General features: G+C 40.1%; 1 protein-coding gene across 13 annotated transcripts in view; it reads right to left on the reverse strand.

Annotated features, from left to right (window-relative positions):
* Positions 1-26304, reverse strand: part of NEO1 (neogenin 1) — a 96403-nt gene that overhangs the window by 20527 nt on the left and 49572 nt on the right. For all 13 annotated transcript variants that reach the window (XM_075273671.1, XM_075273668.1, XM_075273658.1 and 10 more), the window contains exons 2-4: positions 6719-7036; positions 2290-2565; positions 1803-1956 (exon numbers count right to left, since the gene is read on the reverse strand). In XM_075273671.1, coding sequence (XP_075129772.1) covers positions 1803-1956; positions 2290-2565; positions 6719-7036 — 748 coding nt within the window. The remainder of the gene's footprint in view (positions 1-1802; positions 1957-2289; positions 2566-6718; positions 7037-26304) is intronic.

The raw sequence follows: 26304 nt of genomic DNA on the forward strand, positions 1-26304 counted from the left end.
ACCCAATAGTTGACTTACATTAGGCCAGAATTTTACACCAAAGTTTTAGTGCAATTTGGTGCATTCAGAGCGTACCTCTAATAATAAACCATTTTTTATAAATGAACATTACAAACTTTGAAAAATATCTTATGCACATGGGCAGTACCCACTGAAGAGAGACAGTGGAGTATGTAGACATTTTTCTGGCAATGACCCATGGGAAACATGTACAAAATAGCTCATAACAGAAAAACTATTTTTATTACTGAATTTTTTTTATTTTATTTTTTTTATAACTGGAGGTAAGAAGCCACGCTCTTCACGGGTGAAAGGTTAATTCCTCCCATTTGAATAGTAATATTTGCTTGCAATATATTCCTTTGTAGCCCAATAGTTAAAAACATTCAGTTGTACTACAAACTCTCTATGCACGCCAAACCTAAATATCGCCAGTTAATTTACAATACTCTGGGTCCTTCAGGTACAAGGTACCTTCACTTCAAGCTTGGTCTTAACATAGGAAAGGGATTCCCCTCCTCTATGTTGGTAATGTGCCGGAGGTGGGCTTGGCTGACTGGCGCGTTTCAATAACTAAGCCAGCCCCTTTTTCAATTTCTGTAGTAACTGTGCAAAAAGGTGTTGGCTTAGATACTGAAAAGCACCAAGACAATCCCATGAAAGCATGTCACTAAGGGAGCGTTCACACTACCGTCGGTGTCCGACAACTAGTGTCCGTTCAAAATCTTGTGCGGACATTAGCATCGGATACTAGCTGTGTTCGTGACATTTTGCATTGATTTAAATGGACATTGGGTGCGTTCTTTTACTGTCCGTGAGTGTCCATTCCCAAAGAAGTCCGACTTTTCAAGCGGACAGCAAAACCCAACATGTAGGTTTTTGCTGTCTGCTTGAAAAGTTGGACATCTTTGGGAACGGACACTTAAGGACACCCACGGACAGTAAAACAACGCACCTGATATCCATTTAAAACAATGTAAAATGTCACGGGCACAGCTAGTGTCCGTTGCTAATGTCCACACAAGATTTTGAACGGACATTAGCAGCGGACACTAGCTGTCGGACACAGACGGTAGTGTGAACGCCCCCTAACACCGACCTGGAAGAGGAATATGTCTCATTGGCAAGGCCAAGTTTTAAGTGCAGGTGCCAGGACCTGGGCTGACAGAAGCAGATTGGTGGAGCTTTGATCAATAAAGTATATTCGTAAATACAAGCTACACCAGCTCATATACTTCCCCTTTAAGCTCATGGACCAGTGGAGGGTACATGTCATTTATGAGGTGTGCATCTTCTCATACATAAAGAACACGCTCCGCCGGCTAAGGAGCTATGACAAAAGGTGTAAGGAATGCCAATCTTCATAAATCTGGGCCATTGAGTTCAATGTGTTCTTAAAATGGACATGTGACAGTCATTGCAAAAATGTGCGAATAAGGCCTTAAGGTCTTCCCAGCCCTCACTATAGAGAAACTGCACTAAACTGCAGCAAAACCCATGAAAAATATTGACAACAGAGATAATAGACTTCCCTATGAAAGACATCTACATCATTCTACTGATCTTGCAATGTGTGCCTCTTTAACAACTGGTAAAAAAAATGAAAAGATTGAAATATGTGGTCAGCGCAGATCAAAGACTTACTTTGCGTTCCAATTAAAACAGAAAATGTGACTAGTCTTTGATCCCATGATAAGATGGATTCAAATGTTATATACCTAACCTAATTGAATTGTTGTAACCCTAGTATTACCACTTACACAAACACATCCTATAATGTAGAGATATATTGAATAAATTACCTCCCAAAAATGATTTCTTCTTGATTACGACTCCAGACCACACTGGGGGTGGGGTACCCAGACACAACACAGGGAAAGACTGCAGTTTGCCCAACCACGCTGGTCAAAGTGGCAGGCTGACGTAGAAATATTAAAGGACGATCCTCTCCAGCCTCTGAGGGATATACCATGTTGTAGAGGAGAAAGGGAGGGACATAAAAGATATAAAAATGTAAGGGAGAGAAAAATAAATAAATTAAAAACAGGTTGTTTTTTTAAGGGATTCATACTTACATACCATTTATATAAGTGTACTAAATGCATTATCAAATTAACACATTTTCGTATTCTGATAAAGTTGCAATATCAAATAATAAAAGCATTGGCACAGTTTGGTTTTTTGCAGGCCCATTTCCAGTGCTTGCTTCCAAAACCTCTAATAGCAAGTTACACATGTACATACTGATGAAAGGTAAAACAGTTATGAAGCGACGGAGATCACTTTTACCTGCTAGTATTTTGACCTCTGCCTCTTCACTGTACTTTAAAGATGCTCCACTGCCCACACCACAGCGATACAGACCAACATCACTCTCATTGGCATTGCTTATAACAAGACTGCCATTAGATAATATAGAGATTCTGTCATCGAGCTCTCTCAGCGAGCGGTTCTGCTCCCAGTGAACAAACTGAACAAGTTCTGGACTGACATCACAGCTTAATACAAAACTATCTCCAATGTATACCGAAGAGGCCTCTGGCTGGCTGGCAAATCTGGGAAGGCCTGAAATAAGAAATAAATAAAATAATAATAAATAATACTGGAATACTAAATACAAAATATAAACATATATATTTCCAGACTTTGCTTTACTTTTTTGTTATTTTGACACTTTACATACATTTGTAGAATTTGCAGCATTTCACATTTTACTTTTTATACAGGATAATGGAACTAATCGAAATTTCTCAAAATGGTTTCTAATTCATACTGTTTACGTAGTAAGAAGAGAGAAATTACATTTTTTCTTAATTTTCTGACTTCAGTAGCAGGCTTAATATTCCAGACCTGTCCTTTACTCCAACTTAGCCACGATCCCAAACCTCCACTTGACAACCTTTTGACATTGTCAAGATCCCTCATCACTTTGTTAGAGAGGACCTCTTACCATCTCCAACAATTCAAGTATTTTGCAACAAGTGCTACTCCCCTGAAGCTGGTACAGTTGGAATTTTGCTCTACCCCATCGTTCCTGAGTAATAGTTTTGGTGCCTAATATGCTAATTAGGCCTCTTTTGTCAAGTGTGTGATCTCAGGCAGAACCGAGAAACGGCATGCGATTCTAAGCTCTGACACGGTTTGTTGGATTGGTGACAAGTTGACATTACTGTGGCCAATGACCAGCTGCAGTAGTTGCATCTTGTGTCAAATAAGATTACTGGGGACCAGTGGGAAGTTGACAAGCAAGCAGCAGATGACTAGTACGGCCAGTACTAATTCTTCTGGTTTTTATTTTTCTATCATTTTAAGTGTTATTTCTAGGTTTGCAAAACCGATTTGAGACTGAGGCCCCACGTTGCGGAAACACTGTTTGTTTTGGTGCAGATTTTGTTGAGCTTTTTGGAGCTGAAGGTAGGAGTGGATTGACCAGAAGGGAGAAGTATAAGAGCTTCCTATGTATTTCCTATTCCCTTTGAGTCAAAAAACAAACAAACAACAAAATCTACAACAAAAAAAAACTGCATTTCTGCAACGTGGAGCCCCGGCCTCAAACACATGACCAGCAGTTTATTATCGTTGGTTTAATGCACAGATAACATGTCATGTCTCTTTTACATAAATTGCTTTGAATATCCTGACATTGGCTGTGTGTGTGGACAGTGTCCATGCTGGTAGACTGTGTTACTGGAAGAAGGCAAGTAATATGCAATGGGTCTAGGAAATTGATAAAAGTAGCAGAGGTAGAAGTGTTTCACAAGAGCTACTAAATAGCAAGTAAGGCTTTCCCATCTAACTACTCGATATAAGATAATAATTGAGGCTTTACAGAACTGAAAAGGCTCATATATATATATATATATATATATATATATATATATATATACACACACACACACGCACACACATGGCAGAATCACGTGTTAATGCTCCTACCCCATCAGTTTTTTTCAATTTGGGCATGGTTCACACCTGCATTCGGGTCATTCCATTCCCCTCTCCGCATGAAAACTCCTGAGAGAAAAGCACTGCAAGCAGCACTTTTCTCTCTGCATTTTTTTATGCAGAAACCACATGGCCCCCATTATAGTGTATGGGGTCCATGGGTTTCCTAAGATAACCACTTTTTTATGTGGATTAGGCTTCCGTTCGGGAAGTCCCCAAGCGGACCCCTGGAACGGAAACCCATGCACAGATGTGAACCGGGCCTCAGACATACAAATTATGTTAGTGTTCAGTCACAGGCTTCTTATTTCTATCTTATAATGTATTTATATAATATATTTAGGGCTCCTGCAAACAACCGCTCAAAGATGCAGAACAATAGTGCAGAAAATATAGCAGGGAGTCCAAAGCATAAATCATGGTTATGGTGTAAAAAGCAAGGCAAAAACCAGAGAAAGGATGATAAAGCTGAAAGAAGTCAATGACAGATTTAGACAGAGAGGCCGTACTGGGTGTAAATGTGTAGTCTCTTCACTGACTTGCAGCCGTAACCCTTCACCTTGCACAGCCCATACAATACAATTAGTGACACCAACACATCTTGTCAAAGATCAATGTTCTGTTCATTAAGAGCCTGTAGGCAATGCACCCCCGGCCTCCCCCCCTCCGCCTTCCTCTCAGCCTCCAATGAATCACTCAGCGGCGGTGCCACATTCTTCTATCGATCGCACCACATTGTGGATAATCCTGTGCCGAGCGATAAAGGAACAAGAATGAGGCTTAACTACAACTTCATTTAATGTATAAAATAACACTCTTGCTATAAACAACCAGTGATCCCAATGCTATAATGTGGGAACACAAGGTTCAAAATCTGGATGTTTGTTTCTGAAAAAAAATCTTTGGAAACGGAATAAGGATGTATGCAAATTATCTTAACTTAAGAACTAGAAATTCTGTCTTCATCCTGGATTTTGATAATGTAACTATGGAATACATAAATCTGTGCATATCTGAAATACATACACACCATAGTACATGGATAAAGAAGGCTTTTATGGTATACACAAATAATGGGTATCAATTTAAAGATAAGTTTCATAGATTATTATACTCTCCAGTAAATGATGAAGTTACATATAGTTACATAGTAGATGAAGTTGGATGAAGACATCATTCCATCAGTACATTCAATTGCCACCCTTTCCTAAAGACAAGGGAGAGAGGCAAGGGATATGCATACAGAGCCTTAGGCTAAGGCTCACATAGCGGGCTGCAGTGCTTTTCACAGAAAGTTTGCAGTCCATGGGTTTTTGTCTTCAATTATACCTATAGGAAAACTGCTGACGTTTCTGTAGGTATAATTGACATGTTGCGATTTCCAAAAGGATAGGTTATCAGTATAAAAATTTTGAAAACACCCTTTAACTGTATATTGCATATTGTATTACTATTCTGCTTTATCTAGGCATCCAGCTGTAAAATATAACACTTATTAAATCCAACTCTCTTCGTTAAAATTGTACCAGTCACATATGTGAGCTTAGAAAACAGTGACATACCACTTTCTGAATAAACATTCCTTACACACTAGACTAAACTGACACACTGGAGCAAGTTTTTCAGAAGTAAAAAAAAAAAAAGGCTCATTTTAAAGCCAAAAATTTAGATTTCTACTTTCCACTGCTTATAGCACTACCTAAGCTGCCATGAATAACAACCAACTCCTAGATGGCATAAATTTCAGAGTCTGGCATATGGACATCCAGAAAAGCACCAAAATTATTACGAGCCATACACATCTTAATAATAATATTGGCACATTTCATGCCAGCTTTACAGATGATGAAGACTGGCATGCCACACACCAGTCTTAATAAATGGCCCCACTTTGGTCTTCTTGTAAAGTCATCTTCTAAAGGATAAGAATATTCTTCACCTTTAGATCAGCTCTGTGCAATTTTGTGGACAAGTGCACGAGTGAGAATGTGGCGCTGTAAGATACTGTACCGACCTGTATGACACTATGCTCTTTTTAATCCAATACTCTAAAATAACCTAGCACCACAAATGTAAATAGATATACACTCACCGGCCACTTTATTAGGTACACCTGTCCAACTGCTCGTTAACACTTAATTTCTAATCAGCCAATCACATGGCGGCAACTCAGTGCATTTAGGCATGTAGACATGGTCAAGACAATCTCCTGCAGTTCAAACCGAGCATCAGTATGGGGAAGAAAGGTGATTTGAGTGCCTTTGAACGTGGCATGGTTGTTGGTGCCAGAAGGGCTGGTCTGAGTATTTCAGAAACTGCTGATCTACTGGGATTTTCATGCACAACCATCTCTAGGGTTTACAGAGAATGGTCCGAAAAAGAAAAAACATCCAGTGAGCGCCAATGAGTTCACTGTACTCCAATGGCCTCCACAGTCCCCAGATCTCAATCCAATAGAGCATCTTTGGGATGTGGTGGAACGGGAGATTCGCATCATGGATGTGCAGCCGACAAATCTGCAGCAACTGTGTGATGCCATCATGTCAATATGGACCAAAATCTCTGAGGAATGCTTCCAGCACCTTGTTGAATCTATGCCACGAAGAATTGAGGCAGTTCTGAAGGCAAAAGGGGGTCCAACCCGTTACTAGCATGGTGTACCTAATAAAGTGGCCGGTGAGTGTATAATTTGTATAGTATGTTAAAATGTGCCCATGGTGCACTGTGAACAATACCATATGACATATTCTAACATGAAGCATGCATCACTTACCTGCAACAGAAAGCCGTGCTGTACGGCTGACAATACTGCCTAAACTGTCCACTGTTGCCACACATTGATAGATGCCCTCATCTGGTTTGTTGTGCTTTGAATGCACCACACTAGTGATGAACAAAGACCCATCTGGAAGTAGTCTCCGTCGATCATCTGATACTAAATTAAGAAAAGTCCCATCCTTTTTCCATTCAATTTTTGCTGCTGGCTCAGCATACACAGAACAGTTTAAAACAGAAGGAGTTCCACGTAATGTTACAGTGTCTGCCGGTTCCGTCAGAAAGTAGAAAGGGGTGAATGTCCTGAAAGCTGTGCCTGCAAAGAATACAAAAAAATACTTAGTTATTACACCTTAAAAATAGAGAACCTCTGATAGCAAACATACAATTACCAAAAAGTGCAGTAATGGCAATACTGGTTAGCGGTATCATCATTAACCACTAACCCTGTATGTGAGTTTTTTGGGTTTTTTTAAAGATAACATGCAGCAACCTGCATGGGCCTAAAAGATGACCCTGTGCCCCACCAACTGACATCCAGAGTACTCAAGTACACTATTAAGAAGCTTAAGAAACACAACTTTTCATCACCACCACCACCCTAACTGTTTACCACATGTTGGGCATCTTTCTATGCATATTGTACTCAATTTTGTGCAGTTCAGCCTCCTGTTCACTTATTGCCAAACACCATCATATCATATAATTTATATTTCCTCTATTCCATGCTATCAATTCATGAGCTGCTACAGCCAGTACCAAGTCTAACTGATGAGAAGACACTGCAATATCCACCCTCTATATTCTTCTAAATAATCTATCGCTAGGTTCACATTAGCGGTCGTTTTTCCATTCTTTGGGCCTGCTTGGGGTCCCCCATCCTCTTAATAGCAGTTACCTGTGGAAACCTGATAGATGTACACCATCATATCATATAATTTATATTTCCTCTATTCCATGCTATCAATTCATGAGCTGCTACAGCCAGTACCAAGTCCTCTTAATAGCAGTTACCTGTGGAAACCTGCGGACCCCATAGACTATAATTCATACTGAAATCGACGGAGAAAGCAGGATGGGGGATGAAGTCACTCAACACTAGTGTGAACCTAGTGTAAGACATAAGTATCAATCAGGGAAGTTGAGAGGTCATTATATTTATTATTATTGAATGGGAACTAGTCTAACAATCAGCAGTAACTGTCTGAGAAATTCATTAAAAAAATCCCTCTCTAAGGATCTCTAACACTTCCTCCTTCTTCCACTGTAAGACAACTGGCTACAGCAGAAGTCTCCCACTCTGCCCTGAACTAGTCCCCAACCGAAAATGGAAAAGATAAACAGGACTGCACGACTTTTCACAAGACTGTTTCAGAAACAGGGAGAAGCTGCTTCAGACTGAAAAACAGTGAGGGTAAGGCTATTCACTCCTAACTTTTATCATGTATTTCTGGGATTACTGTTCCATTTAGGTTGCCTCTAACTCCACAATCTTTTTCTCAGGTGGGGATACTGGATGCAACAAAAAACATATGCATTTTTTTTCTGGAAAGAAAAGCACAGATACCTGCTCAGTTCCATTCAGCAAAAACATATCTGTATCTGCTTGGGGACTCAAAAAATGGAAACCCAATCTGCTTAAAAAGTGGTTATCCGCAGATCCCATAGATTACAATAGCGTCCGCTGGGTTTCCGCCTGAAAAATACAGAGAAAAAAGTCCTGCTTGCAGGACATTTTTCTTCGCATTTTTCAAGCGGAATGGGGAACGGAAACCCCGAGCTGAAACCAGGAGTTGGTATGAACCCAGCCTTATTAATAATTTAAGTTTCTCAAAGATAGGTTTCATTTTTCCATGAGAAATGTTCAGGTCACAGTAGAAATTTGTACCTCTGAATTCTTGCATTTCCCGACATGGCAATTTATCAAAAAGAAAATTCTTATCTACAATGCTATTGTTGCATCCATTTTTTAATGCCCAGGCAGCTTTCCATTAGCGGATTTATCAGCACAGATGCCTAATCTATTGCTCCAACTACTCTTTGTCAAATTGGATAATCATTTGGACTGTGGCCACATTAACAAATCACCAAGCCTTGGGCTGCGAAGGAATATAAAGTATTATGTTCAAGAAGGAGCAGGAATAAATCCCGAATAGTAAGTATTACAATACAGAGTGAATGCTCAAGATCTTTTAGTAAGTGTATTGGCAAACTCCTGTATATTACTTTTTAGTTTGAGCTGATACATTTTAACCTCTGGTGCAGAAACACTGGAGGGATACAGATTGGATCCCAATGTTACCAAGTGATTCTGTCCGGCATCTGGCACATTAGGTATGATGCCGGATATCTCCCTCTATCAGACAGAAAACACTGCATGCAGCATTTATCTGTCTGGCTATAGGCGATGGATCAGTGCACAACATTGTCGCCTCAAAAGCGTCTGAGTCAGTCATAAAACAGTAGGCTAGACACAACTGATAGATGTGAACTTAGTCCTAACAGTCATGTTGTGGATACCGTCTTATTCCATATGGCTTGTCCTCACAAAGCACCACGTGTAGCAGAATCTGAGAGAAAGGCTGATGTTGCTTTTGGCATTCTGAACATCTGTTCAGCCACGGAAGAGGGAACAGATAACACTTAACAAACAGTGCAATCAATGGCAGAGACAGAGGATGGTACAGTGGCACATTGCCAACTCACCTCTCCCCACCGCGAAACTCAGCCAACTCAGCAGATTTTCCATAACAAGTCCCTGTAAGGGCAGGCAGACTGTGTCCTTCCTCACCCTCTTTCCCTCAGCATTTCCTTTAACCAGCATGACAGTGGATAGATAGATCTGGGAGAAGAGCTGTCACACTAGAACATGTCACATAATCAATTCTTATTAAATAAGACAAGCAACAGCAACTTCTCAGAAACTGCTTATTTAGACAGAACAATAATCATTCAATCATGTCACACCATTACCGAAATGGCATCTCAGAATTCACAGGTAACAGTCATTGGGAAATGCAAAAAATAAAAACTTGGCTTAAGCCCTGTACCTGTACCAGAAAGACATTGCTCAAAGGGAGTTGGTCATAACAACCCATCCACACAGATTGATAGCTCAGGGCCACCTGAATTAAACAGTGTCCCCTTGTGAATCAGAACCTCAGTTGCTGAGATATTACATTTTATGTCAGTATTCATATTAGATCTTTGGAGCAATGAGGGCATAACTATTGTTTCAAAGCAATATGCATCAAGAGTTTGTATTATTCATTAAGGAATGTATATGGCTCTGAGGAAAAACAGAAAAGTCCCTTCCTTATTCTGCAGAAAAACATTTGTGCCCTAATGAAGGAATATTAGGCCAGCATGACTAAATAACCCAACAAGGGTTCTTCCTTAACATAGACGATTATCAGCTATCCACTGGAGAGGTGACACATGGCTGATCCCTAGGATGCCCACTTATCACCTGAACAATGGTCCTAAGCACTTGTCCTTCCTCATTGTATGACCATGAGTAGCGGTCGAGGTGCGGTGCTGAACTATTTACAGTCTATGGACTGAAGGAGACAGCCAAAGGTTGTAACCGAACAGTTTCAGTCCACCCATAGACAATAAACAGAGCGGAAGGGTACATGCTCAACTGACATGCCTTTTTTTGCTGTCATGCAATGAGGACGAATAGGGGCTCTGGATCTGAGATCCAGTAATTGTTAGGGATCCCAAGAAATCAGATATCCTTGAGATAGGTGATATACTAAATTGTGGTACAGACAATAACAGTCCTTTTACACAGGCTGATGTGATGTGCAGAATAAACGCAAATCAATGATGTAGCAAGTCGACTGGAACTCATTTAAAGGGACAATATATACTATAAAGGAGACAAGTGATCATTAATAGGACCATTTGTCCCCATCCGTTAACATTATGTTGGCAGCACTACCACAGCTGCCACAAAGATGCGCTATGGAACATTACATAAAGCACATTAAAATGTGGTGGTATGTGATCAGCCAAATATTAGTTCATTCCCCGGAATGAAGGCAGAATTCAGTAAAATAGTGAAGCAGGAAGCCTACTATGTGGGGAGATACTGGGGGGAACTGTGCTTTTTGAGGGGTTGCTGAAGTGCATTACATTGTGTGGGTTGCCATAGAGGAGCATTATAATATATGTGCGCCAGTGTGTACTCTGTGTGTGTGTGTGTGTGTGGCCAATGGGGGTATTATTCAGTGTGTTGGCCACTGTGGAACATTATTGTGTGTGTATGGACCACTGTGAAGTACTATATTGTGCGGAGCAGTATACTATAAGGAGGGATCACTGGGGAGCATTATGCTGTATGGGGCCAATGGGGAGAATTATAGTGTGTGGGGACACAGGGGACCATTATATGGTTTGGCCTGTGAAGTTTTCAGCTGCGGAGCCAATAGCTCCTAGTATGTACAGTTTGGAGCACTGATTATCTTGTATCATTAGATTTATTTCTCACTCTAGTCTATAAACTTTCTGTACACATTTTGTCTGGCACATAGCAGGGCAGGTAACAGTAGAGAGGTCACCTTCAAACGGCATTTATGATTCAAGGAAAATGTTTCCCATAATAACATGCTCACATATTTACAGATTATATCATCACACCTTTCAGACAGAAAATAGTTCAAGCATTTCATTGCACTGCATAATAGCCAGTTTTTAACTGCTCGGTGACTGTGTGGTAATGACTAAATAAAGGAGGAGGGCGACAGGGAATCCAAGAGGAAAAATGGTGTTTATATATGCGTGGGTAGAAGATCAGAGAAAGTAAACTGTTAACACAGGAAGGAGGAGAGCGACTGGTCTGGTGCCGATTCTGGCCAACACACAAGATGGACTCTATTCAGGACGGCAATGGATTATAAAAGGATAAAATATCGAACATAAAGCTTAACTCATGCTTGGTACTGTGACATGATAGAAGATTAAGTAAACTCAATTCATGGAGGAAGGTAAAATTTACGACCAGTACAATACAGACAGAATGCGCCATCCAACAGACCCCCCCCCCCCCCATCCGAAGAGCCTCAGCCTGCGCACTCGGTCACATGCATGAGGCCTAAGTCTGTAGTGCCTAAAATTTAGACAGGCTTAGTATATAAGCCTCAATGTATTTAGAACGATCATTTCCAACATTGTAAATTATATACATGTACACACTACTGAAATAAAGAACAATTTTCAATTCAATTACAGCAAAAATGGATACCTATACAAACTTCAGGTATAGAAAATAATGCATTCAAAGTGAAAAAGAGTCCGAATTCTGTCAAAAGGGAAACAGGCCATGGTGTAGTGCTGAAGGCTATTTTGACAGCCTCTCTCCATGACAGAATACACGCACTATTCTGCTGATCACACAAGAGAGAGTAACCACAGGGAATTCGATTTCCCAAGGCCTCTCTCCTTATTACTGGATTTTTCCAGCTTGTAAAGAGAGTGAATAGGCCACTAGGTACATGTCAGAAAGTATAAATTCAGTCCCCTGATATATTATGCTACATGTACAGTGTTGGCTAAAAGTATTGGAACCCCTGCAATTCTGTCAGATAATACTCATTTTCTTCCAGATACTTTTGGCCAACACTGTATAATAGAAAAGAGAAAATTATAAACTCCTAGTCTACCCTCTGCTATATTCTGAGCATAAATAAGCTATCACGCCAATAGCCTACAAATACACTGTATGAACACAGGCCTGTGCCTGATGTAAAGCCAACACTTAACCAGGAGAGAGCTTGTATGCTCTGCACACAATACAAGAAATTCCCTTGGCACTCACTGCTAATACGTATGTATATTTACCTGCTTCTGAATGTAGTAGTTGGAAAACCAGTATTAAAAACCCTGAACACAGGTAGAACAACCCCTCTTTCCAAGATCAAAGTGAATATCCTATAGTCAATATGGAAATAAAAGCTCAGCATATTAATAGGGGCAAGCAAATAAATGTATTGCTGAGACCCAGCAGGACGGGTTGATTCCCAGTGATAAATGGTGCTTCTTCACCCTGTATAATGTGTCAGCTTTCCCCCATCCATCAGAGAGCTGTTGCATACCCCCAAAGCACAATAACAGCCCCCCTGCTACCAGCTACACACCACAAATCACACGCCCCCTCCTCAGACAAGTGTATAATAGAAGGGGGGAGGGCAGTCAGGAGTCCCATGCCTCTCGTTTCCATGGATACCCAGGGCTCAGCAAGTTGCATTTCTAAGGAGCTGCCTACAGACTGTGGGTATGTACAGTGCAGCACAGAGGGGGAGGGGGAGAAGCACATGGAGTCAGGAGGGTCCATGCCCTACGTGTATAAACTACAGTCACTATGACTCGGACAGATAGTAGCATCAGATGGCAAGACAGAAGTTCAGTAGACAAAATACATAGAATCAGTGCAACAGCATTTCCAGGGCAGTATAACTTGACATAGTGGCCCTTCCCTTACAGTACTGGTTCTTGAGATGAACTAAAATAGTTCTTAGGATTCACATGTAGAAGCCACATTACAGGAGCAAAGTACAGGGAGCTGTATGATAAAATATAAAATGTCAGGGATTGCATGATAAAAAGCATTATTTTGATAACACTTGAAAAGTTGCAATATCTTATGGCTCATAAATGCTACAAAATTACTGTACCATATAAGAGGATCTGTAAGCTCTCCGAACTGCAGATCCCAGAAAACAACGAGTCTAAAGCATCAGCTCGTGATGTGCTGTTCCTTTGTTTTTCCTCCTTAAAATTTCTAAAAAAGTTTGACATGTGGGTGTTACCATTCCTCTTGTAATTGGTGTGATGTCCCTATACAGTATGGTACTTTGCCTGTACTTGACACATCACAAACAAGTAACCCATATATCAATTTATTCATACATTTCAAGGAAAAATAACCAGAACTGTAATAAAAGATGTTCCAAAATGGTTATGAGAAATACCAATATTTACCAAGACAGACATGTCAGGAGAACAGATAGGTCTTCTTTAAGAATGTACAATCCAGGGAACTCACTTGTACAATGCCCTGCAAAAGCTTACACCATTTCTAATGTGATTTATACAAATCCCACAGCAGTTTTCAGAACTTTTCTTTTTAAATTTGGTAGATTTTCTTAAGATGTTTCCTGGTGATTCAGCACAGAAAATTTGGAAATGGTACATAAAATGCAAAAATTATATAAAAAAAATAAAAAAATGTACAGGCCTGTTACAGAGAGGCGTTTTGGCAAAACTATAAAACGGTTGATCTATGCTTGCAACTGAAAACTAATGCCAAAATAAGAACATCCACGGACTAATTTTTTTTCCCCTAAAACAGTCAATATGCAATTGAATAAAATGTTCTTAAAGCATAGGGCAGAAGGATAAGGAAGGGCTACCACCTGGCCACCCAGTTTGATCAGCTGGCCGATCACTAGGTCCCAGGTGTCAGACCCTGACATCGATCTGATATTGATTACTTAGACTATGGACAGTTTATGAATATCAAGAGGCAGGGCAACCCCTTTAAATCCAATAGTTATGCTCCTGATTATTACTTATTCAGGTTTCCCAGAATATAGAAAGCAATAGAAAACATTCTAGGTTTGTACTAGATTAGTGTCTGTTATGTAAGGCATCAGTTGTTCCAGCACTGTAATACTGATATGGAACTGCACAATACAACGTATTTCCATATATTTACTCTAGGATCTTCAATTTTCTCCAGCGCTATAAAAACACACAGACAGATTATCCTGTTAGGACCGGTGTAGATATCACTTTATAAGTCACGCTATAATCAGTATGTCAGTCTGAGCCATCCCCGCCTAAGCCGGCTCCGCTCTACCCACATTTGCACAATGTGGCGAGCAAGGCACAGAACATGCTCCACAATATCATATCTGGCATAGAAGGATTGATAAATCCCCCCATTCTCAAAGTGATACAAACAATAATATAAAAAGGATAAATGGTAAAATCCAGATCAATTGTATTGCAAATAACAGACTCAAACATGACACACGCAGCTCATCTATGACCTTTCTCAGTATATGAGTACATTTTACAAGTCGCTAGTATATGGCAAATCGTTTCTAGTATGACTCACAAGCAAGCGCCACCTCCTATGACCTAACCACATACATTTAGGTGATTTATGGCAAGTAAAACACAAGCCTTTCAAGCATTACTAATAAGTGTAGAGAAAAAAAAAAGGATATGTTGCAAACCCAAAGGACTGAAATGAAGACTTCACACTTAATGATCCAAGAGTTCGCAAACAGAATAGGACAATAAATTTGTACCACACTAGCTGATCATCGAGGAAGAAAGTCATGACCCAAAGAGACTTTTGGCCCCATTTTATTTTTTACAAACAATGTGCAAAGACACCCCTCGCCCCATAACCCCTGCAGTGTGGACTTATATATCTGTCCATCAGCCCTTTAAACTGGCTTTGAAGAAAAAAAGTCTCATCCTGTCTCATGTAGAGGAGACTAGCCATGGAAATTCATTGGAGAATTGGCGCCAGGAGTTACTCCCAAGTCCTCAATAATACAAGCAGAGAACAAAAGGAAATTAGAATCCCTAAGGGTATCTGTCCCCAGCGACAGGATAGCAACATTCAATATCCATTCTGACTGCAGACAGGCTAAGAGGAAGCAAGAGAAGAATTTAATAAGACTTGAAGGCCCTGCCTATAGGTTGTCACAAAGGCACTATATTTGTCCCACTCAAACTTCAGCAGAGTTGGTTGGTCATGGGCTATAAGAGGTTGACACAGACTGAGACCAAAATGTAATATTTGTAAAGCAATCTCTTTAGACATAGTAATATTAAAACGTTGAGCCACAGAAGCTAAATCCAGCATAGTACCTGAAATACGGGCCTTCTCCACCACCATTTTTTATTACATGGATGGAAGTATTCCATTCCATTGGTTGGTATATTGCAACAAATGTATCACTCCTCTTTTATCTTGTGTTAATTTATTTTCGCTATTCATTATAAATCCAGTTTTATATACAATAATGCACACATGTGACAAAATAAGAACACAATAGACCCCCGCTAACTGCTAATGCATGACCCAAGCATGAACCAAAATAGTTCAGAAATTCAGATTTGAAAAAATTATATATATATAAAAAAAATAGACAAAAAGAGAGAACTGTATATTTTTTCCTAAAGTCAAGGGGAGGAAACAAACTGAATGTGCATTTGGAGGAGGGTAAGAAAGCTCAAGATGCTGTTTGTTTACCTAAACCTTTCCATTCTGTCTTTTCCATGGCAACCTAGCTATTAGAGAAAGAGGACATTACTCAAACTGACGAACAAGGCTCCATCCAGTGACAATAAAATCAGTGTATCTATGGTGAGAAAGCTTTCATCACACCAAGACCTTAAAATATCATTTTCATTTGTTGATTTTATCAGCTCCATAAAATTAAAATGCATTATCGAGGTTATAGGATGCAGAAAAAGCTAAGTGCAAGCTCTGATTTCTCCAAACGTTTTAATAAATTTCAATACTGCTGGAAGAAAAGACACATGCACGTTCTAAGAGTCTGTTCACATCTGTATCAGAGACTGTATCACCAACATCCATTCTACGCAGTTATATTTCACACAAAAAAACAGCACTGCATGGAGCACACTTTTTCAAGGTAAAATGCAGCAACCCCATGGCCGCCATTTGTGTCTGTTATAAATAGAAACCACAACATAAATGTGAATAGAGCATAATAGAGTTGCATGGCTTAGTGCAATACGGGTATGAGAACTCGGCATCAGAGGAGAAGGATGCAGTACAAGTCTAAGGCCCCACATTGCGGAAATGCAGCTTCTTAGGTTGCAGATTTTGCTGTATTCTTTTGAGCCAAAGCCAGGAGTGCATTGAGCAGAAAGGAGAAGTATAAGAACTTCTTATATAATTTCCAGTCCTTTTGTAGCCATTCTTGGCTTTGGCTGAAAAAAACGCAGCAAAATCTGCAACATAAAAAGCTGCGTTTCCGCAATGTGGGGCCTCAGCCTAAGTCTCTTTGGGACTCAAGTAACACCACCAGGTTGTGATTCATTATCTCTCAAAGCCAGTACATCTGGATCTCTGAATGTGCAGAAAAAAAAAAATCACGTGTGAAATACAGTACTAAGGAAGTCGTAAAAACATAGTCAGTTGAAGGTAGTCAAAGACAGGAGTTGGGAAACACTGCTCTGGAAGAAAATATTAAACACACTGGGTGGCGGAGATGACATCTAGGTGCAGAGTCAGACTACCAGTATCTTCCTTCCATGAGCCACATCTTCCTAGTATCACTACACCCAATTATCCTGCAGCATCATGCTACTGCCTGAGGTCTGCTATTACGTGGGCACATATCCCATGGCCATACAGGCTGCACATAGTCCATATATACAACCATGAAATTTCACACTACAATGAATATGTTTGGCTGAAACTGCAATACCGCATAGGTTGGGCTGGTAAATGTCACCAATGGGTGGTACAATAACTGTAACCTAATCCCATTATCATGAATGAAACCAAACCAAGCATCACTACCACACTCAGCCACAAACGATATGTTTGCCACTGTGCCTGTACCTACCTTCTATTAATTGATAGGGGTGTCCGGAATCTCCTCACTCTAATCAAATATTAACAAATTACCTTAAATGACGGAAAATTAAAACAGTAAAAAAAAAAAAAAAAAAAAAAAAAAGATATACAGTAGGCAATGCTCAGGAAAGAGGCACATATTGCCCGTGTCTCTTCTAATGGAAGAAATGGATAGTTCTGGGCAGTACAACAAGCCTAGAGAGTACAGTCAGACTTCACGTGGAGAGAGTAAATGTCAAGCCAAGTTACTCAGGATTCTGCTTAGCACAATGGCATATTAGTTAGCATCATTCTCCTCCCATATGCCACTAGATTAGATAAGATTTCCACAGTTCTCCAAGTGATAATTAAAGACTCTCTAATTAAGTATGCATTAATTAGAGAATTCAAACAAGTCTGACCTGTTACTAATGTCATTGTGGAAAGTAGCCATATGCTTTCGCCTCTAGTTTCTGGCTGTCTTACTGCATTATTAAGAAAGAGAGAAGGGCAAGTCTGGGGACGATAGCGTGAATATATAATGACACTACCCTATTTAACCCTTTTCTGTACTCCCAAGACTAAAAACTGGAATTAGTAACCAATCGTTAAGGCTTATTAAATATACCTAACCTAATTTGTATTACAGGAAATGTTGTTTTTTTTTTGTTTTTGTTTTTTTTCCAGATTACATTGTTTTTTTTTATTTGATAAAATTGACATTACAATTATGTGGCCAGGTATCTCAGGGCTCTAACATCAGCCAACTAACTGAAATAATGTTTTAATGGTACTCCAAATGGACAAAACACTAATATTCAAGTCCAAAATGTTTAATGGCTTAATAGAGCAAAATAAGAATAACATAACTTTTAATAAATTTATATTAAAACCTAGGTAAATTGCTATTGATGCAGGATATATTTTTAATTAGAGTCCCCTAAATTATATAGGAAAAATAGAGTATCACTATCTTTCCAGGACTCTCTACTCAAATAATTGTCTCCAGTAGGGTAGAGACCAAAAGCAGCCTTGATAGCGTGTTATATTAGACTTAACAGAAGGTTAAGATATATAGCATGATAGCAGTCATTCTGCACGCATAAAGGCCCTTATATGCATTACAGCTGTCCCACTATTGCTTGACAGATTCATTCAATGCTGCAGCATATACTCAGCGTTATAACACCAACCCTTCTATGTATACCGTACCTTCCAGCTACAGTACATCTATCATATCCACTGCCCTAAATTCCCTACGTGATTTACCCAGCAGATATATTAGTAGCCAGGTTCATTAGGGGAGATACAAGGAAAAAAATTGAGCTACCTAACCAAAATAACAAACAATATGGTTAAAGCCTCAGTTCCCAGTGCCCTGATGGTGAGCACCGGTAACTGAATGATAAGCCATTAATGGTCTATTGGTAAGAATCCTCCTTGTTCCCAGAACCAGGTCAAGGAAAAATAACTGCATACATTTATATGATTGAAAGCCCCATTGTGACATTAAGAACTTCTGATCATCAGTGCACTTGGACTATTGAACAAACCTATATGGACCAATAATCTTCCAAAGCATAGCATTCACAATGCACTACGGCCAGTGAGTGGCTGAGGGAATATTTCCTGTGTTTTGAAAGATGGGAAAAAGTAAGAAAAAATAGTTTCAGAACTGGAACATATCAGGATTGCTGAGGGAGAGTTCCTCTTATAGTATAAATAGACTTTTGATTCCTTGGAAAACCCCTTAAGGCTGATGCCCCACATTGAAGAAAAGCTGCTTTTTGCGTTGCAGATTTTTCTGCAGTTTTTTGAGCCAAAGGCAGGAGAAAATTTAGCAGAAGGCAGAAGTATAAGATCTTCCTATATATGTCCCATTCCTTTTAAAGCCACTCTTGGCTTTAGCTCAAAAGCTTTTCCACAATGTGGGGTCTTAGGCTTGTCTCAAATCTAAATTCACAAACCTCCCCCTGGTTCACACTAGCGTATATATTCGGTCCGGGGAGAGTCCACATGGAGATTCGTGCGGGTAATGCGCAGCAAGCACACGGTCCCCATTATAGTCTATGGGGTCCATGCGCTTTGACAGCACAGCACTTGCAATTGTGATTGTATTCCGTCCGGGGGGGGGGGGGGGGGGGAAGAGTCTCCATGCGGACTCTCCCTGCACGGAATACATACGCTAGTGTGAACCCACCCAATATTGTCTAAAATGGAAAGGCAGCGTATGAACACACTTAGTAAAATAATGTAAAATGTCAGGAGTCAGGTGGCAATGCTGCTGGTGCCAAACTTTTTTTTATTCTATTGGTGTCCATGGCTTCTAAAAAAAAGGAAAAAACAAAAACAAGAGTGTCTCTTGAAGTCTACAGTAATGTGTTCACCCTGGGAAAGACTGCCCACATTTTTTCTCTGACAAATATTTCATCAAGCTGCTCACAAATCGTCAGATGTAATGTGTGCACATAGGGAAAAATAATAAAATCAATGAAACTACATGATGCCCATTACAAACCCAAAATCCAAATATGATCCAGCCTTTGTAGAATGCAGATTTCAAAAGAACAGTGGTAGGTTAAAAGCGACAAGACATTTATTAAAGAGGTTCTCACCCTTCCCCCATAGACATTCAGCTGTCACTCCGCCACTACAGATTCTAGCTGGTAATTACACTACTGAACTCCTGTCTCCATTAAGGCGGCAAACAGACCATGGCTAATTAATAAAATCAACAAAAACACTTGTTACAGGATGCATTATTATTGTGCTGTTTGGCTCCTTGGTAGTGACTCTCTCCTGACAGTAGAAGAGTTAATTAACTTCCACGTAACAAGCGGAGACTCTCTACAAACTCTATAGAGCAGAATAACGCAACAGCTATTGCTATAGCTACATCAGTACACGGAAACTCAACACTATACCTATATGGACTAATAAACATCCATTGTATGTATTCACTGCTGCCAATATGATCACACAAGTGATCGTAATGCAGAAAACAGATAGCGGCTTAACCACCTGCATGTCTCAGGAGTGTCACAGTATGATGACATATGTCCGCTGGATTTGCAGTTTGCTGGTCACCGGCCATAGTTACTGGAAATCTGTGCTGGGACAGATGCCTCAGCCAGGCCGAGTATGTGCTGCTTGGCAGTAACTTAGTATACATTACAGAGCACTGACCTCCTCTGACATCTACAGTTCAAATAACACATGATTCAGAAATAGGAATTCTATCCCAGGAAAGGCAGCCCCGCAGGTCACACACCCATCTGTCCTATGTAACATTACTGGAAGGAGATCCATCCTTACTAAAAGTACAAATAAATAATCAGAAAGTAAAAAATATGACTTGATACATAATAATCGCTATAAGCAAGTTCCATATACAGGGCAGTAGACGCTTTGAGAAATACATATCATTCTGATGTGTGTGCACCTCATGTATGTAGAAATTGTGCACTAGAAAAAATATATCCGAATATCAGAAGCTGGGCTTATAGAGTATGCACCCATATGTATCACACACAAAAGAATCAACATTAGATGGTACGAAGAACATGAGATCACAAAGCGGCATCATACATCAGTCGTGTTCTCGGCGAAGGGTCACGAGGTTGGGATAAGAGCTTAGATTAAGACCATGCTAGAGACACAGCAGGGATTGCTACAATAGGTGCACAACAATGCATTGCTTGGATTGCTGGATGTATAGGATGGAAACAGCTGTAAAACCAGCAGTGGCCACAATAAATAATATGCCTAAAATTAGAAATCTATTACTGAAAATTGACAATTTTGACTAACAGTTGACCACGCCAATACTGAGAACATACATTCACACAGGCTGACAGACTTTCAATTGCCAAAAATACTTTGGCTTTACTGAATATTTTTGGCCAGCGGGCGACTCAAAATATCAGTATTTGGCCAAAAGCGCTCAATTTGCACAGATTTACTTTGCTTTGTTTTTTAACAACTAAATTGCCCGTCTGATTGGGCAGTTTAGTTAGTAATATCGATATGAATGATCCCATCATCATCGATAGCTGTCAATCGTACAATTGTTTGATGACACCTAACTTTCATGATGTCCCACTATACATAGACAGGAGATTAAAAAAAAAAAAAAGTACATGCAAACCTACGAGCATGGTATTACTTCCACCAACATCGGCCAGGGAAGAAAAGATGGGAGGACCCCATAAAAGTTAGACAGTTAGGTGGTCCTGCCAAAATCATCAGCTTTGGCCAACAATTATCAAAAATATATGACCAGTTTAAGATAATCTTCATATGCTTGTCAAGGGCCAGCGCATGGATGATGGTGGGATGACATACAGCATGTACATGAGAAATCAAGCTCCCATTTTAAGGTGGTCTACACCTACTAACATAAGGTCGTTGGTAGGTTGATGGCAAAAAAGTCAAACAAATGATATTCTGAATGCTGAATGATTGTTCCGCCAATGCAGTTGTACACATTTCTGTTTAAATTAAAGGGGTTGTCCGGGATAACTGGAAATCCCTACACCCTCCTACTTTCTAAATTACATAATTAATCAAAAATGTATAGTTACCCATAGCCATGTGACCGCCCAAGGACATTTGCCGGTTATCTGGTGACTATCCGTTTCCAGGAACGTAACGTCGCTACTACTCTCCCCCATCCACTGCAACATACTTACCTTCCAGGCTTCTGCCTGTAGGAACTTTCCTCTTTGTTTTCTGATCCACCTCTACTATGCAGCTCTCATGCATGCGCAGTAGATGTGAATCGTCGCTGCAGAGCACAGAACAGCGCTAGGACAAGAGTGCACACCAGCAGTCAGAAAAGAAGGAGGGGCCATCCCGCAGGAAGAAGCCTGGAAGGAAGAAAGGTAGGTAAGTAGAACATGGGGGGGTCGGAGGTTAGGGTGCTTGGGGGGAAAGAGCTAGTAGTGGCCAGGATAGCTAGAAAGACAGGGATGGGGTGTATGGGAGGGAGGGAGAGAAGAAGTTGGGAGGGGGGGGGTGAGGTGAGAGGGATTCGTGTGTAAGTTACATAGCAGGAGGTTGATCCCTGTAAACAAATGCAGAAGTTACCAGGAGCTCCCAAAAACACCCAGAAATCACTCACAACATGCTAAAGGTAAATGGGTTGCACTAACAGACCCTTTTTTAAAACAAAAAAAAAACCAAAAACCATTTTTTGCCTGAAAACCCCTTTAACCATTACAGTCTAACAAACATAATTGTTCAATGATGCCATCTGAAGGATGTTCTAGAAATATTCTTCCACAGAAAGGTAATTAATGGCATAGTGACTAAAGCAATGTTCAGTCAGGTGAAATTTAACAAATATTTAGTAATTATTGGTTTGATTTTAAGGAGGATTAATAACAAAACAATGAAAGATCAGATCAGTTTCCAGATATTACAGCAGATTGGAAAGCACTAAACCTTTAATACCTACCAACAGGGATTAGTTAATGACCTGAAGACATAGAGCCAGATTAGCAGATTGCCTACTTAGTGCTCTTACAATAGTAATGTGGTTATGTTTTACATAAAAACACACACAAAATGCATTTTATTAATTAAAACAGCAAAATAAAATTAAAATGTTGTTTTGCATATTTTGTGCTGAATATTGCAAAAGTATCTAGGGGTCCATGCCGGGACCAATCTCAGCAGCCATCTTTTCTCTCATTTTTGCTTGTTCCACTCCAAATTTCCTGTACTAGATCTCTGCATGGGGATGATTACACTGTGGGAGACCTCATAAAACACATGCAATGCTGTAGTAGAGCAGCAAGCTCACAATCCGTCTCTTTGCTCTGAGCAGTGGGGATTGATTTGCATAAGAGGGAATGATATCAACTGTTTGTCCTGTAATTAGACTCTAGCGGCGAGCGCCGCAGCCAGCAGACAGGACAAGTCCTGGGAGACTTCAATGTCCTAGAGGCTCACAAATGTATGAAAGGTTCCTGAGCCCTTGAGAAGCCGCACATGAGCTCTATTAATTAGTAAGCAGCGTCCTTCACAGCGACGCCACACAATGCTGAGGAAGAACCGCACGGACACATAGCAGATGATCCATATCAACACCACTGCCATCTTCTCACCTGCTGTAAAACATCACAACCTGTTAAACTATTATCCCTTTACAGTGGCCACTTAGCGCGGTTGCTATGGTGTTTCATAACGTTAGCAAAACAAATTGTGTACGATCAATTTCACGTAAAGGTCACAAGCATCATTTACATTATACGGTATTATAGTCAATTGTGCAGGTCATTGTAACAGCTACACTTGAAAATCATTAATAGACATGGTATTCTGCAAATATCTCAATATCTACAACTATTTGTCAAAAACTCAAAAGGAGACCAAAGAAACAAACAAAAAAAAACAGATTCAGGAAATGTTCATACAATTGATTCTATGAAAATTAAATTGTTCACTTAAGCCTTATATTAGGTTCACACTAGCATTGGCCTATTCATGGTCCTGGTTCGTCGGAGGATCAGAGCAAGGGACAGGTGGACCGCTGCAATAGTGCAATACATGGCGCCGGACTGATCCCCATACTAGGGTCCATTGGGTGTCCGTCATATAAAAACTAGAACTATGGCTTACTCATCCGATTTAATGTGGACGTTGCAACGGAGTCTCCCGATGTAGATGTGATCAAAGCCTTATTCACGTGACAGTGCCGTATTACAGATCTAAAGTCCATTAACAATGTCTGTGAATGTTTTTGATGGTCGTTTTCAGTTTGTTCCCTCTACGTTCTTCCATTTTTAACAGCCAAATGACATCCATTTTGGAACCATTTTTAATGAAATGATAAAAAAAAACAAAAAACAAACCCTGTTTCATTGGTCTCTCTTTTTTGACCCAACCCACTAACCATTTTTAATGGACTTAACTGGGAAGTCAATCCTTTTTAGGCTAAAGCCCCATGTTGCAAAAACAAAGCTAAAATCCGCAAAGAAAAATTGATCAAAAAACGTTATGCTGCGGAAAAAAAAACCCCTAATGCATTAGTCTTATATCCATTAAAAACCTGCGTTCAAGTTTTCCTAAGGGCTTGTTCACATCTGCGCCTGGTCTCCGTTCATGCAGGTTTCAGTTTCCTGCACAAAACTGAGCAGAAGACGGAAACTTGCAGGACTCGTTCAAACCCATTCATTTGAATGGGTTTGAAAGGTGTCCGGCCGTGAGCGCCGGCGAGCGTTTTATGCTCTCCGCCGCTAAATCTTTTTTTTTTTTTTTTTTAAATCGGACACAGAGTCAGACATGCAGTACTCTGTGTCCGGTTTTAAAAGAAACGGTTTCACGGCGGAGGGCATAAAACACTCACCGACGCTCACGGCCGGACCCAGTCTGACAGCTTTCCGTCTGCTCAGAACGGACTCCGGGCGCTAGTGTGAACCTAGCGTAAGCGTATCGATGAATGGAAACCTAATCCACTTAAAGAAACAGTTACCCATGGAATCCATAGAATATAATGGGGTCAGCCAGATTAATTCCCGATTTCCACCCAAAGAAGGTGGAAAAACGTGAAGAGAAAAGCGCTGCTTGTAGGACTTTTCTCTCTGCATTTTTAAGAGGATTCAAAGGAAGGAAACCCTAGTTTTAGTTTTTCGACAGTTAAAAACTGGCATGTGAATACATTAATTCACTCTTAAAACCGGCCATGCGACGTCCGTTACATGTACACTGGTAAGACTAGGAAGAACATTGAAAATTCATTGTCTCCTGAAATAAAGCAACATCTATGCAGACTACACATCACACGGCTAAACATATATTCGCTCTGTTGCTACACAAGCCTCATTGCTGCCTGTACATACAGAAATTCCTATGCATGTGTAATGCACACACCATTATAATGCTGAATTGCTATGGTTACATTTACTAGACACATCAGATGAAGACTATTTATGAACGTCTGCCTATTTTATGGTGGGATGTGGTTCCCTTACATCACTGTTCTAAACAAATAACCTTCAGCTGGAAAAGGGGAGGCAAAGACATTTAGTATGACAACTGGTAGAAGAAAAGAGGACTAGCCGAAGAGAGATGGAGAGAGAAAGAGGGGGAAGGGTAGAGCAGAAGTGATGAATAATTCACAGCAGGAATCTGCTCCATGTCTGCGTCCATGCTTGTGGAAGTGATATTTATGAAGTCCCCATGGATGCTTCTGGAGAAGTTAAAGATGGGAGTGTGGAAAGGACAGGCAGTGGAAAAAAGCAAAGACTGACGTGCAAGGCGAGTCTACACAGCAAACATCAACAAGCTTAAGCACAGAGAGTGCAACTTTTTACGCTTTGCAACGTCTTCAGAAAAGCAAAATGATAATTATCATGCAAACCGGAGCACAATTACATGATTCTATAATTATAAGTGTTCGGCGTATGTGAGTAATTACCGCTTCAATCAATAGAATTAATTTACCGTATGTTCCCTGGGTCTCTGCTTGAAGCAGTAAACAGCCAATACAATACATACATACATTTAGTGACTAGCAATAAAACTACACAGTACACAAGATTATTTGGTAAACCACCAGTTATGGATCTTTTTTTAGTCACTAAGGGTGTCTGTGCGTAACAAGAATAGTACAGGTTTGCTGAATATGTAGGTGTCATACACACTAGCATTTTTCTCCTTTACTGGCATCCACAAATTTGAGGCCTAAGGTTTCCTCTTACCTATATTGCCCATAAGGTTACCTACTATAGAGACTAGACATTAAGGAATTATTCACATGACTGCAAAAACGGACATGTTTAGCAATGTCCATTTTGAGAATACTGTCAGCTGTTTTATGTGACAGTCCGCTTTTCAAAGCTGTAAAAAAAAAAAACAAAAAAAAAACAGACAGATAGTGGAATGTGAATAGACCCATTAAAATTCATGGGTTCTAGAATGGCCATGTGACAGCCATTTCAAAAACAGCCAATATTCACTGCTAT

Source organism: Leptodactylus fuscus, chromosome 5, assembly GCF_031893055.1.
Source record: "Leptodactylus fuscus isolate aLepFus1 chromosome 5, aLepFus1.hap2, whole genome shotgun sequence".
In the NCBI taxonomy this organism is placed as follows: domain Eukaryota; kingdom Metazoa; phylum Chordata; class Amphibia; order Anura; family Leptodactylidae; genus Leptodactylus; species Leptodactylus fuscus.